The 14,205-nt window shown below is 37.4% G+C and overlaps 1 protein-coding gene across 4 annotated transcripts in view; it reads right to left on the bottom strand.

The window, feature by feature from the left end:
• Positions 1-14,205, bottom strand: part of LOC108577103 (protein couch potato) — a 168,523-nt gene that overhangs the window by 21,826 nt on the left and 132,492 nt on the right. For 2 of the 4 annotated variants that reach the window (XM_017940203.1, XM_017940205.1), the window contains exons 6-7: positions 6,466-6,599; positions 879-1,084 (exon numbers count right to left, since the gene is read on the bottom strand). In XM_017940203.1, coding sequence (XP_017795692.1) covers positions 879-1,084; positions 6,466-6,599 — 340 coding nt within the window. Of the gene's footprint in view, positions 1-878; positions 1,085-6,348; positions 6,352-6,465; positions 6,600-14,205 lie in introns of all 4 variants that reach the window. The other 2 variants (XM_017940202.1, XM_017940204.1) reach the window with 2 other exon arrangements.

Below are 14,205 nucleotides of genomic sequence, written 5' to 3'. Positions count from 1 at the left end.
TTATTAAACACTAATGTACAACAATCTTTGTAAATAATCCTCAGTATGAGTTTCTAAGCGGTTAATTTACGAACAGACCATTATCCGAAGAAAACGAGACGGAATATAAGTTATAAGTATGGTCATACTCTTATCTTGAACCGCATTTCTCATAACTTTCCCATCATTTCCGGGAAAAATGACAATTACATTTTTCGTTCCTCAGGATGCGTAGAATCATGCTGTAAAAAAATTTTTCGTTCCGACCGTATGCCAAAATTGACCTTTTTTAAACGTCCTCCTTTCTTCGCTATTCTTCATTTCAAGAATCATCACTAATTTTAAGAATAAACGATTTTTCATGCAAATTTGATTTTTCACCTAGCATTATTCTTGTAATTTCACTTGAATCGATATGAAATCTTCATCGTCAATTTTATAAATATTGATTATTATCGATACAAGTTATCCTTACTTTTTTTAATTTTCCAAAAGTCTACAATAATTCTTAAACTTCCGAGTGAGCGTGTAACACGCACACACAGTAGAACTGAATCAAAAAATTCTCCTATACAAATCATCCTCCAGCTATTCCACTAACCTCCCTTCATTTCAAGTCCTTCAAGTCTGTTTGTCGTTCCCGTGAACGTTTTGCCTCGCGGCAGATGTCTCGAAACATACTTCAACAATAAGAAGGTCGTACTACGCTGGAATGATACCAGAGGAAGCGTAATCCAGCGAATGCATGTCGCATGGAGAACGAAAAAGAAAAAAGAGAACCTCGTCGTGTACGACGAACGCATATGGGAACAAGGATTCGTACGTTGTTCAATTTGTTTTGTTTTTTTCACAAGTATTCGATAACGTATGGATTTTCGTTCGGTAAGATGTTCTCTAACCTGCTGAAGATGTCCTTAAGCTCTTGTTCGGACACGAACTGGCCGAGGTTCGCCACGAACAGGGTGGAACAGGGCGCGTTGCTCACTAGGTTCTGCTGAGACGAGGGTGAACCTACCGGCGATGCCAAGGCCGGTGACGGTAGGAAATGGGGCAGCGACGCGTGTATCGACGTCAGCGTCGTAGGATGCGGCAGAGACATGGGCGCCTGTAAAAAAAGAAACACACAGGATTTTCAGCGTTATTCGGACCCTTCCGTTTGTTTAGCAATTTTTTCGGGCGTTTGAAAGGGGCCTGTGAATCTCTCTGTTATTTCGAAGATTTTTTTTTTAAGTTTCGTATCGTTGACAAATTTTTTCTTTTAAGTTTCGAATCGTTGACAAAATTTCTTTTTCTAAGTTTCGAATTATTGACAAAATTTTCTTTTTAAGTTTCGGTTCATCGATAAATTTTTCTTTTTAAGTTTTGCATCATTGACAAAATTTCTTCTTCTAAGTTTCGAATCATTGACAAAATTTTTGGCTTTAAATTAGCTTATTTGAATGAGTAAAAAGTTGAAATCGTGAAAATATTGTCTAATTGGAATATTTTATTTATTCATAGTTGACACTTATGATTCTAATATTTAATCGTTTATTTCTTACTTTTTTATTTTCTAAATATTCTTTTGGCTATTTATTTGGTGTTTATTACTGTTCTTACCTGAACAGCTCAATTTTCGTTATTAATAATGATATTTTTCTTCTCAAGTTCGATAAGACTCTCGTATCTTTAGAAATAACAGAGATATCCATTTGCGTTAAACTTATCTAAACGCCAACAAAAAACCACTAAACGTATTTATATTCTTGTCGTTAAAATTGTGTCTTAATAAATCTTCAAGAAAATCTCTGACAGACTAACACACTAGGTATGTGCTACGAAATGACATTAATATCGCCTAATACTCCGCAATTAACGTAGAATTTACATGTTAATTCCGTAAGGTTCTTAGAATAAAGCAACGCCTTGCTATCACAATTTCTACAAATTGTGTGTCAAAAGTCCGAAAATGTAAATTTCACAATTACACAGTTCACCAGATTTCTCTTAAGTCCTTAAGAGTTCACAAGTGTTCTTTACGAAGTCCAAAATTGTCCTATCTTTCAAAGTTCAAAGATGACCTGTTTTCATGTCCAAAAACGTTCTACTTCGATGACCCAAATACGTTCTTGTCTAAAGATTCAACAAGTTCTGTCTGAAGTTCTGTTTTAAGGAAAAGCGTTTCCTTCCATCGTCTAGAAAATCCACTTTCCAAGTCACATCTTGGAGGATGTGAAAAATGTAGAAAAGTGGGATCTTTTTCTCGACCGACAAAAATGGGACCTAGGATTGTCCAAATAAAAATTGGGTCACCTGCAGGCCAAGTATTTCGTCCAGTAAACAAGACCTCCAGGACGTCACACAAAAAGTCCCTTTTTTGGGAAATCCGCCCATAAATCCTAGGTCAATTGCCATTGAGAGCGATCTGGCTGGACAATCTTTCCAGAGAAAGTTGCTTTCGTCTTCCAGCTAGACCCAAGTCCTTCAGAAAATACACAATCCTTGGCAAACAAATTGATTTTCTCAAAAATGGCACTGTCCTGTGTCGATGCAGCGTAAGTCTAAACACTTTGCCTTAACATATCCTTGGTCTTGAACGGTTGCAATCAACGAGAAGTACACTAAAGTAAATTAACATACACGCAATAAAAGAGTCCAATAAATAATAAAAAACGCAATTAATAATTAACATAAAATACAGAAAACACAATAACAGAGTAGTCCTATAATACCTCCAAACTATGGTAAAATATGAAAACATGAAATCACAATTTACACGGAATACAAAAATGTGTCGCAAAGAAAACATACAAAATCGAGTATAATACTTAATAAAATACACCGGTCCGAGTATAAGTAACACAGCACACATAAACCAAACAAATGATAACACAAAGTAGTACAGTGTCCATTCAATATTAAGTTGTCCGTGTCATTTCCATGGCCATTTGCAGATTTGTAATCTCGATCTTATGGTCCTCCAAAGGTAGAACAGTTGATAGTTTGGTCAGTTGTACTAATTAAGTCGTTCAAATGATCGAATCTCGAATACTTTGTGTCACATTGTACGTACAAAGTACACAGAAGAATCCGCGATACTTTAATAACACTCGCGACTAACAGAAATTATCTTCACTAGCGAGCACTGCGTCGCGCAATCAGTTCGTAATTTCACGTTATGCCGCTGTTAGTATAATGTCCGTGCAATTATATATTGCGCTACTTGCCTCGGAAATCCTGTATTGCTGCATCGTTACCGCGTTTTCTTTTGTCGTTGCTCGCTAAACCGACTCTCCTTGATTTTCCACGTTAGAAAATGTCGTCCACGTAAGACGAGTGTGAAAACTAATTTTTTTCCTACGAAAACATTCATTTTTCAGATATTCGCGTACGTAAATATGCACAGAAAAATCGTTTCCTTTCACAGGGATTTTTATAGAAACACGTTTCCGACGATAAACAAATTAATTTTCGCGAAAACAGTTTCGAAACAGTAATTCGACGAAGATGAAAGTACCTTTTCTTTTCTTTTCTTTTTTTTTACTTGTAAACAACAACGAACGGAGTCTTTCGTTTGAATGGACTTTTTTTTAATACCAATTTTTCCTCGACTAATTTTTTTCCTTTTTTGAAAAGAATGTCACGGACAGGAACAGAATTATGAAAATCTCGAGTCACTATAGAAATGCTTCTGAAAGCAGAATGCAAAGTTCACGAGTGAAATATCCTCTACTTACTCGAGCTTCCGCTTCATTATTACGTCAAGTGGATTCTGCGGAACATTTTTATTTTCGCGGATAAAATAGTGGTATTTACAAGTGGCTGAAACGGCCGTTCCAAGTCGGGAACGAATGCTTCTTCGATGCCGCGTTAAGGAATTAAATGAACGTTAAAGTTTGTCTGTATTAATTTGACGATAGAAAAAACAGTTTCTAAGTGAACTGTTTCTTTGACGCGATCGAATAACTTCCTCTTAATTTTTCTTCAGTGTAGTTCGAAATTTATTTCATCGTTGGATGGGTAAAAGTTGGATTATCGAATGGATAATCGCCAAGCAATTGGAAACAACGATCCTCGTAGAACTGATATTTTAACCGAAAAACTGTTTTCTACGAGTAATTATTTTGTAATTGGTTTAGGAATAGAAACGCGGCCTGATAATAGTTTCGATTTCTTTTTGCACTAAACAATGTTTAATTTTCAGCTATTTTTGAATTGCAAGCAAAATGATACATTCCATTTTTCATCGCAGAATATTCAAATGATGCTTTTCGTTTTTTCGAATTTCTGTCGAAGCTGTCAATTTTCTAACACGAAATATGTGAAATCGTAAATTTGTTCGTCAAATATTTCTGACCGCTCGTAATTCATTTTGACAAGTTGACACTGTATTTCCAATTTTTCCATTTTAGAAAAATATTTGTCAACCAAAATGTTTCCCATCACTTTCTTCGTTTATTTCGGTATTTAAAATCGACCTAATTCCAATTTTTCCATTTTAAAGGACATTATCACGATGCATATATGCAAGTCGAATATTTTCACTTTCTCCGTTCATTTCGATATTTAGAATCGTCCAAATTCCAATTTTTCCATTTCAGAAAAATTTGTCTACCAAAATCTTCTCATTCACTTTTCGTTCACTTCGATATTCAAAATCGACCTAATTCCAATGTTTCCCTTTCACAAAAATTTGCCTACCAAAAATCTCACTCATTTTCACTCACTTCGATATTTAAAATCGACCCAACTCCAATTTCCCCATTTCAAAATGACATTATCGTGACGCACACGTATACGCAAGTCGAGCAATATATTTCCCTCTTTCGTTCCCTCGTTCACTTCTATGGAAATTCTTCGCGTTGTCACGGAACAGGAAGAAAAGTGTGCTCGATACAGTTAGCGATCGCGCGCGATAGGTACCCGCGTGAACCTGGCACAGGACTAGGCGATATTAAAAATCAATATCTGCTGGCTGTTTGGCTAATTCGTACCCGGCTGTACCAGCATCGGTTCTTACTTGTTGTCGGGAAACCAGGCAGACACGGTACGAGCCTGCTCGAAAATTCTACCGATACACGAGAGAAGAAAGAAAGAAAGAAAGTAACAAAGGGAAAGAAGGAACACCGGTTTCTTCTTATTTACAGCCCGGGAACTTAATATTAGTCGCGATGATTAACTTGCCGTAGTAATTAACTTCCGGGGGCATGGAAAGTTGGGGTGAGTGTGTTAAAATCGATATCGTCACGCTCGCGATGGAATAATTCACGGCACGAGCGCGGTTCCTCCAGATTCGTGTTCACCTTGTCCCACGGTTCAACAATTTTCATGCTCTCAAGCTTTGACTTTTGTGGATTTTTCGATGGGTTTACGGAGCATTAAATCGCCACTCAATTTCTCTAGTAGATGGACTTTTTGTTTTTTTCTTTTATCTCTCGGGATAATTTGTTCGAATACTCCTGTGTGTTACATGCTTCACGAATGCTAATTAAGCAGTTCTTTTTTTACAATAGGTCATCAAGGGATCAATAATGTATTGAGCAAATAGTGCTGAGAAATGAAAGATTCATGTTTCACTTGAATTCTAAGCGAGGAATATTTTAACGAATATTAATCCACTGTGATGTGTATTTAGTTTTAGTAATTGTTTATCCGAAATTCGTGTATTTGTGTATTTCGCAATTTCTCTCTTTATTGTATCTTATGGATATAATACATTCCTTAAAATTTCTAGATTAGAAATGTTAGAAATGTCGTAGAATTTCAGATCGATCAATTTAACAGAACCTTGTAAAATTAATGATACAGATTACTTGAATATATCAACAGAATCTAATTATTCCCAAGTATTCGTCACGAAACTCGACCAACTGACTGTAATTCAGTGCATTATTGCAAGTTAAGAAAACATTAATCACCATATAAGTACTATCAATTGAGGATCAAACATCAACTTAATACCTCATCCTATACCTTAACAATATTAATATTACTAATAACCCTATGTATTCCACTGGCACTGCCACAGTAACGTTTATAATATCCACCAAAACTCCGTTCATGTTTCATTTACATTAAAACAGAACAGACTAAATTCACCAACATTTATAATTTTCTCTTTTTCAAAAGTTTTACTGCAAAACTCTTATTAACTCGAAAGTAACTATAAAACCACCATAGGTACCTCAAAAAAATTGATCGAAAGTTTTATATCCACTAGATACCATTAAAAGAAGAAAAAAAAAAAAGAAAGAAAAAGAATTCTCTTATCGAAATCCTCTTGGAGAGTGTATAAGGGGAGGAAGGATCGTATTCGAACACGTTACCCCATTGTACGAACCACGTCGAGCCGTCAACGCTAGTCTCGGCGGTCGCTACATGCGTGTCTACCTGCTAGATGTATCGTATAGTAATCGAGTATAACGATCATGTATCACTAACGTGCATCGGGGCGCTCGTCGGCGGCTCCAGAGCTTTGTCTGCAGATAGTCAAAGATAGGAACGTACGGGGACCTGAGGATGTAACGCCGGATGCACCAGCGTCGCGTGTTGCAGCGCGCCTGGTAATTCGCCAGTGGTCGAGTACGCCAGTGGATGATGCCACAATTCAGGACCACCAGGGAAGAATGGGCTCCCTAAGTCTGGAACAGAATAGGCAATTAGTCATGATGGTCTTAATGGTGGAAATTCATTTCGGATGAAAAAACGATCAATGAAGCTTCGTTTACATTAATCTAATCAATTCTCCAATATTTCTCTTTTTATGGTACAGTGATGCAGGAATTGATTTTGAACAGTTGAACGAAATTTAGTTTAGATATTTCTGATGGCATAGTAACTGATTTGGAATATTTTTCACATTAAACTATGAATTTTTCAATATTTTCTTTTTAATTCTCCTTTACGGTAATGTCATGCAAGAATTGATATTGAATAATTGAACAAAATGTAAGAAATGCGAGATTTCGGCGGCGAAGTGGTGGCCTGGACTTTGTCACCCAGGAAGAGAAAGCGCGCGGATACCTGAGGGTGCCATAAACTAGGCCCTTTCCCCGGAAAGTCGAACGAGGGGGCTCCAACGCTTTTCCCGAGCAACGCAGGATAGGACGCGGAGAGCACACTCTGGAAATAGCCGTCGGGCGAGACGGACACCGGAGCACTTAGCAGTCGCTTATCACTATACTTTAATACATTTTTGGTTAATATCCTATCCTGTGTTAAATTTACTTAAGTTTTGTTAACGAAAATGTATTTTAAACATGTCTAATGGAACAATGCCTGATCTGAATTTTTCTCTTTTCTATCGGAATTACGAAATTAAGTATTGTGTTTCACGTATCGGTGTAACGCTATGCGAAGGTATTTATTAAATAGAAAGGCAAACGTGTGCAAAATATATTAGTGGTAATTTATTACCGTTACTTTTAATGCATTCTTAGAGACGTGAAATGAAATTGTGAACGATGATCGATTAATCTTGAGTAGGTATTACATTGTTGTTTCTTTCTCGGCTGTTAGCGATACAACACAGATGATTTATTCGGTACGTTGTGACTGGAATGGTTTCTACACTTTTTATCGATCTGACTTTATCGCTTCGATAGAGATCGATGTTGACTAACATGGGAATATACATACATGTAACATCCGTTCTAAATTGTACCAACTAAGTTCAAGGTATTATATTTTCTCGCTAACTTGTTACCGCGTTATCGTGTTATTACATTCGAAATTTACATATTCCTTTATTTCCTATTCCTGAAATTACGTTGCTATTCCACAACGTGTAAGTTTTCATAGAAGAATTTTTTATCGTGAGAAAAATCAGGTTAGTATGCAATAACGTTCGATACTTCAAGGAGAAAATCTTAATAGATAAACTTCTTTAATCGATAAAAGATAAACGTGCATACACACATACACTTGTGTTGCTTTATATTTGCGTCAATTAATAGTCTCCAATGAAAACCCCTGAATTACAAATCAATCGAAGGACCGCTATTGCCGTACGCAATTCAAGCCATTATCGCGAAACAATTGTCGTCAATCAAAACATTCCTACCACTACACGTACCGCACATCGGCAAACCATGACATAATAGGATCACGTACACGTGGGCCAAGTGTGATCGATCGTCGTCTACGATAATATTTTAATGTAAAAAAAAAAAAAAAGAAGTCGCGTTCATCGTTTCTACCCGATGAAACTTCTCGCGTTCGAAAATGTCAATCCTCTTACTTAATACGTCATTATGTCACGCTTTTTTCTTTTTTTTTTCTTCTTTTCAAACGTACGTCCTTACTGCGACACACTTTTCGCTATAAATTCCTACATCGCTGCACAAGTAAGCGTACCCTAAGTACACCGAGATTATTTACAAAGAAACAGCATAATGGCATGATATTAGCCGTAAGAACGTAATCGTCCGCGTGAAAAAATAGGAATTTCTCGGAACCACGAGATTGGCTATACATCAAATGCCAATTGTCGCGTACTGTCTGATCTCCACGAAGAACGGCATTATGTGTTTCTTATCGAGGAACGTTCGAGGACGCTTTGTTCGCGGCAGCCTTTAAGATCCTCTGACCCCAAAGAGGCGTTTTTTTGGTAACGCCATTTTATAGAACGATGCTCGATTATCGAGGATTTCGCTTGGATGCGATGTGAGAGGATCAAGGGAGAGACCTGTGTGTGCGTGTGCTTGATCTTAATCGTATTTCGTGAATTTTCTGGTGATAAGATGATAGATTCTTTATTGAATTATTAGATTTCGATTGAGATACTCTGTTTTCGATGAAATTCTGCTTTTAGGAAGATTAAATTCTATTTCATGGCGAGAAGAATAGTAACAGTAATTGACTTTATTAGACACTTTACTTCGTTAGATATCATCAATTCTTTCACCCTGCCAGGTAGATTTTTGCGTTATTTCTACCAGACAGAAAATTTGTCAGTGAGAGTTCGCTGCTCGAACAGACTGAATATAAAAAGAAAGATTCAAGTGTGTATAATATATTAATTAAATTAACGCGCCAATTCACACGTGATTGCAATGATAAAGTTACTGCAAAAGCTTCATTCTGCAATTTATATTAATTTCTTTTAACTAATAAATAAAATCAGCGCAAAGGTGATTTCACATTAATCGACAAAGTGATTCTCCTGAAAAATTCGCGATTTTCTAACGTCTCGAAGCAGAAAATTTTCGAATCTTCGGAATCGAATTTTCCGAACACTTCGATACCACTTCTCGAAGAAGCAAAACATCCGGTTTCCTTTCCAGTTAATAATCCGTAATTCGTAAATACCGGAGCTCTCGTTTCCCTCGTTCTTAGCTGAAGAAAAAAGAAGGGGGAGGAGAGAAAGAAATCCGTGGAAACGTGTGCAGGGGCTTTGATTTCTAGGGCGAGTTCGTCGTTTGTCGCGGAATCACTCGGCCCCTTTGAGTCCTCGCTCTTCTTCACCCCTAGCGAACCGGAAGTGCTTGACGCTTGCACACGTATTATATTCGCGACGGAGCCGGGAAGAAGGAGGAGGCGTCTGGCCGTCCCAAGGCAAAATCAATGCAAATCGGCGCAAAGCGGCTTCCACGAAACCGTTTGTTTCTCGTGACCGACGATACGTCACGAACCGGCAATTATTCCACAAAGATTGCACAGAGTGGCCACGGTTGCGCAACAACACGCTCTTTCGTACAACGTTGCAGAACGCGATCAGGTGAACCGAATCTAGCTCAACCTGGTTGCATCCAGCTTTATAATTAATCATTTTCTTGCCGCTGGGAAAAATTCGCGTCAGAAGCTGTTTCACGTGTGTGATTTCTTCCGCATGTTTTCCAGCGGATCGATGCGTGGAAATTTTACGAAACGCGATTTTAGCCGGTTGATTTACGGTGAAATTCCGGATAGGAGAGCGATCTTTGTGGTACCTCGGCGGCTTGTGACAAATGCTTAGCGGGAATAATTCGTTTAGAGGTTTGTCGGAATATTTTCTGTGGGGTTTTGTGAAGTTTGTGAAGAAATGTTTGCACGGAAATTTGGCGGCACGTGATTAAGCTAGAGATATATAAATTGTGGCTATAGTATTATTTTTACGCGTTGCTGCTCTATAGTGACGAGGAATGATAAAATTAGTAAAAAAGCGGAGAGAAAGTAGAAATTACTGTAATATTCTTAGTAAGGTAGTCGCAAGTAAAAAAATTGGATTTCTAGCCTTTTCACATTTCACGCAACACTTCCAGTATTTCATTTCTAATGATACTCTAGAAAATTCTAGGATGTACAGGCAATCGTAAATTTCCGGTCAAACATACTACGCGTTACTCGGAAGCACTAGAGAAATACTTCGGACTGTTATTACAAGGGAATAAAACTACTTATAAAACACTGTACTAAGTGCATCGAGATTAGGGTAGATTACATTGAAAAATGGGTTCTACTTACATCAGATAACTACAGAAATAATCCAGAGCAAACGAACAGAGGACTAATACATGAAATACAAAAATATTGCAGGTTTTTTAAAACTTAACATTTGAACAAAAAAGCAACTCTCGTTCACGGACTTTCCTCCGTTAACATAATTTCACCGGATAGAAGAAGAAATGCACTATTCTGGAACTTTCCTCGCTACGTTAGCCACTTAGTAACTGCGAGAGCAGTTTACGCTTTTGCCGGCCCGATGTCCTTGCAAGCTCATCTAATTTTCCTCTAAATTCCCTTCTTATTAAGATCCATTAAATCTCGCGCTTGAATGTTAACGATTTTGATAATTCGCTAATTATGTGTCGTTAGGCGAGTACGGCCCTGTTAACGAGCTTCTTTTATGAATTTTTAATAGTTCCCCGCGCCTCTGTTCGTTCCGCGAAAGATCGCGTATGTATATATCCAGGGTGGCCAACACTGTGCAAAGAAAAAAAGAAGAAACACACTGCCTTTTGTACAATGCTGGATCGCGATCAGACGAGGGAGATCCGCGTGGTTCACGCTAGCTGCATCGAGCTTCGTAATTAGCGATTTTCCTGCCAGCTGAGAATATCTAATTTCCCGTGGAATTTTTTCCCTGTAATCGCCTCTCTTCTTGCTCGGTGCAAGAAACGCGTGTAAGGAACGCGGTGATTTTTCTACTCGAACTGTGTCGAAGATTAGTTTCTCCTTTTTCTAGAATTTTTAATCTATGTTATAGATCATTTCTCGGATATAAATTTTCCAAGTTTGCTGTAATATGAGACACTCGGTAGCCAAAGTGATTAACTTCGTGAAATTGGATTTATTAAATTTTTTGTATTTCTGAAGAATTAAGTTTTTAATAATAAAATTAAGTTTCGGAGAATTGATATTTTGTGAATTTGAGTTTTTCGAGAATTTGGCTTCTGAGTGGCTTTTTTTTTTATTAATTTTCTGTGATATTAACGTTCTAAAATTCTTTTACTAATTTTATCGATAGACATTGAAACAGTAGAAATTGTTTATTTTATAAATTCGAAGGAAATTAATATTTATCGAATCTGAGGATACTTGTTAAGTGAAAGTACAGACAGAATGAAAACAAAATCCCCCGGGGACAGTGTTAATGTCCCAGGGTTAAGAAGTTTTGACAATAAAAACTTTTTTAATTGTCAAAATTCTACTAATTAAACTAACTCCATTTTACGTTCGTAAAATTGGTTTCGCGATAATAGCGGCTATTGTTTCCACCAATAAATTACTTGAAATTATACTTTCCCACATTTCACACCCAATTCAGACTGTTCCAAATTAATTTATTCCATACTCGAGCATATTAACCAACCACGCTCGACATATACACCGGCGACAATTTAAAAAACCCACGTTTCTCCGCGAATCGCGCGACAAAAATTCAAAGAATGTCGCAATCATACACGTTTAAACACTCGCGAACCTGTCGTTCGTGTTACCTTCACCATAAACTCCCTTGAGAAAAGAGAAAGAAAAAACGAGAAATCTAAAACCCTTTTTTTTTTATTAACACTCCGTGATAATATGCTCGAAGTTTGCAAGCAAAGTCGAGTATAACTTATCGAGCGATAAAGTCATTCGACCTAAAAATACCCTGAACACGCAACGCTGCTATACCATAATCATAAATACAACAAAATAACACGTGTCGTTGAGTTTCCTTCGACTTCGACAATGCATCAAGTTATCCCCATAAGTTCGTGCCGAAAGCGACAAATATTCTAATGAAAATCCAAGGAAATTCCATGGCAACGATCTAACAATCTCACAACAAAGAAAAAACAGGAAAAAATTGTGAAATTTGAAGGAATTTCCTTTTCTATTTTTAAATCAAATTTAAAGGTTCGTTGGAAATATTGATCTAAATTGTGAAATTCGACGGAAACTTACGGGATGACCTAATAATTCAAGTTTCCACGGAGAACAAAAGTGATTATGAAGATTTTTTTTTCGAAAAAATATTTTCCCTTCGTGTATTGGAATATTTCACAAAATACTTGCTCTTATACTTCATTTTTCTGTGAAAAGATCGACGCGACGTAAAATAAGCGTAATTCTCTAGAAGTTTTTGACTCGAAACACCACTTTCATAATCACCGGCAGAAATAACAGGAGAAATAGAATATGGATAATGGAATTTCTATTCGATCGTTAAATAACGAATAGAAAGGAGGAACAGTAAAAACACCTGGAAAACGATAAATAATTCAGAGACACGTCACCCCTTGCACCAGGCGCCGGTTTTTACCACACGCCAGCGGGCTTTTCGTACATGGCAGGACCTTGCACTTTATTGATTTTAGGCTGACCCACGATTCCCACGGCGAACCGTAAGTTCCGACGAACGCCGGGCGCTTCCCTCGATACTGCTTTCCTTCGCGCCACTTTTCACCGCTTTTTCGCGTAATTCACCACGCGAAAGGTCGTTGAACTTTTTGTCGCTGCGAACCACCGGAGGACTATTAAAGAGGCGTATGAAAAATATACGTCGAAATTATAAAATCGACCCATTGCATAATACAGTAGATACGTGGCAATGATAGGTTCGTTCTCTCCAGCGAAAATGTCTTGTTATATAGTTGTTTGCGTTTGAAGTTTAAATATTTTCGCGCGTTTAAGAAAGTTTCGTTGTTTCACAGGTGAAGATAGAATTGGTAAAAACTGTGATGAAAAATGCGATTAAACACTTTTAAGATTTTAAAATTCGATAGTTTACCGAAGGAAAACATTCGACACCAAGTTCCAACCCTTTGTCTCTTCTAGAGAGGTAGTTACAGGGAAAATTCGGGTTATCAGTTTTTATCCTATTTTTGCTGTTTAAAGGTACGCAAAAATTTTGAAAAAAATTTTGCACGTTGCAGATGCGGAGGTGTATGTTAAGGAATTTTTTCCGATTTTTTCGTTGCAAATCCTAGAAATCCTAAAAATGAAGAACGCAAAGAAACGCGGATTTCATTCGAAATCTCAACGCAGCTACTTTGACATTTTTTTAATAGCCGCATCTCAACGCAACTATTATCCCAAAATTTTCACAGATTCTTCGGCAAAGTGCGTCGTAGTTAAAAAAAAATTCACCGTTGTACGAGAAACGTGAAATTACGGGAATTTAATAAATTGTTGAAAAAAATGGAGGAATTGGCGAGAAAATTACGTACAGAGGATCGATCGGCTGCTATTTTTTCCATGGCTTTGCTCGATGGTTGGAGCCAACGGTGTTAAATAAAATGTTTAGTTAACGCACTCGTTAACCTGAACGGTATTGAGGGTATCTAGAGTGGAAGAAGCAGAGGAACAGGTGAATAGCGGTTACGAGACACCTTTGTCTCATCAAAAACCGGGGAATCTAATATCATAGTCGCTGCGCGCGACACAAAGGCGAGACGTATGCATGAAACGCGGACGAACGTCGTTGAAAAATATTTGCACAACGGAATGCAAACCGGCCTAACTCTTCACCCGGTGTTTGCGTTGAAATAAAGACAAAGGAATCCAGTTAAATCTACAGTAATTCTTTTTTTCCTCTTTCTGTTTCTTTTCTTTTTTCTTTTTTATTAGCTATCGTGTTCTTCCTCCTTTCTGGGCTCGATCGATCCAACTGTTCGACGTGCAGTGTCATTTATTCCCTTCTTCTTCTTTTTCTGACGTGATAGCGAAGTATTTTAGGTCGTCGCAAATGAAACGACATCGAGATGTTAATGAAACTCTCAACTTGTGCAGTTTTAGCGAGAATGTAATACTTATTAATCACGATCTACTTATACCTTTCTT

Source organism: Habropoda laboriosa, unplaced genomic scaffold (assembly GCF_001263275.1).
Source record: "Habropoda laboriosa isolate 0110345459 unplaced genomic scaffold, ASM126327v1 scaffold486, whole genome shotgun sequence".
NCBI classification, from domain to species: domain Eukaryota; kingdom Metazoa; phylum Arthropoda; class Insecta; order Hymenoptera; family Apidae; genus Habropoda; species Habropoda laboriosa.
The sequence above is the reverse complement of the archived record's forward strand: the minus strand, read 5'-3'. Positions and strand labels throughout refer to the sequence as shown.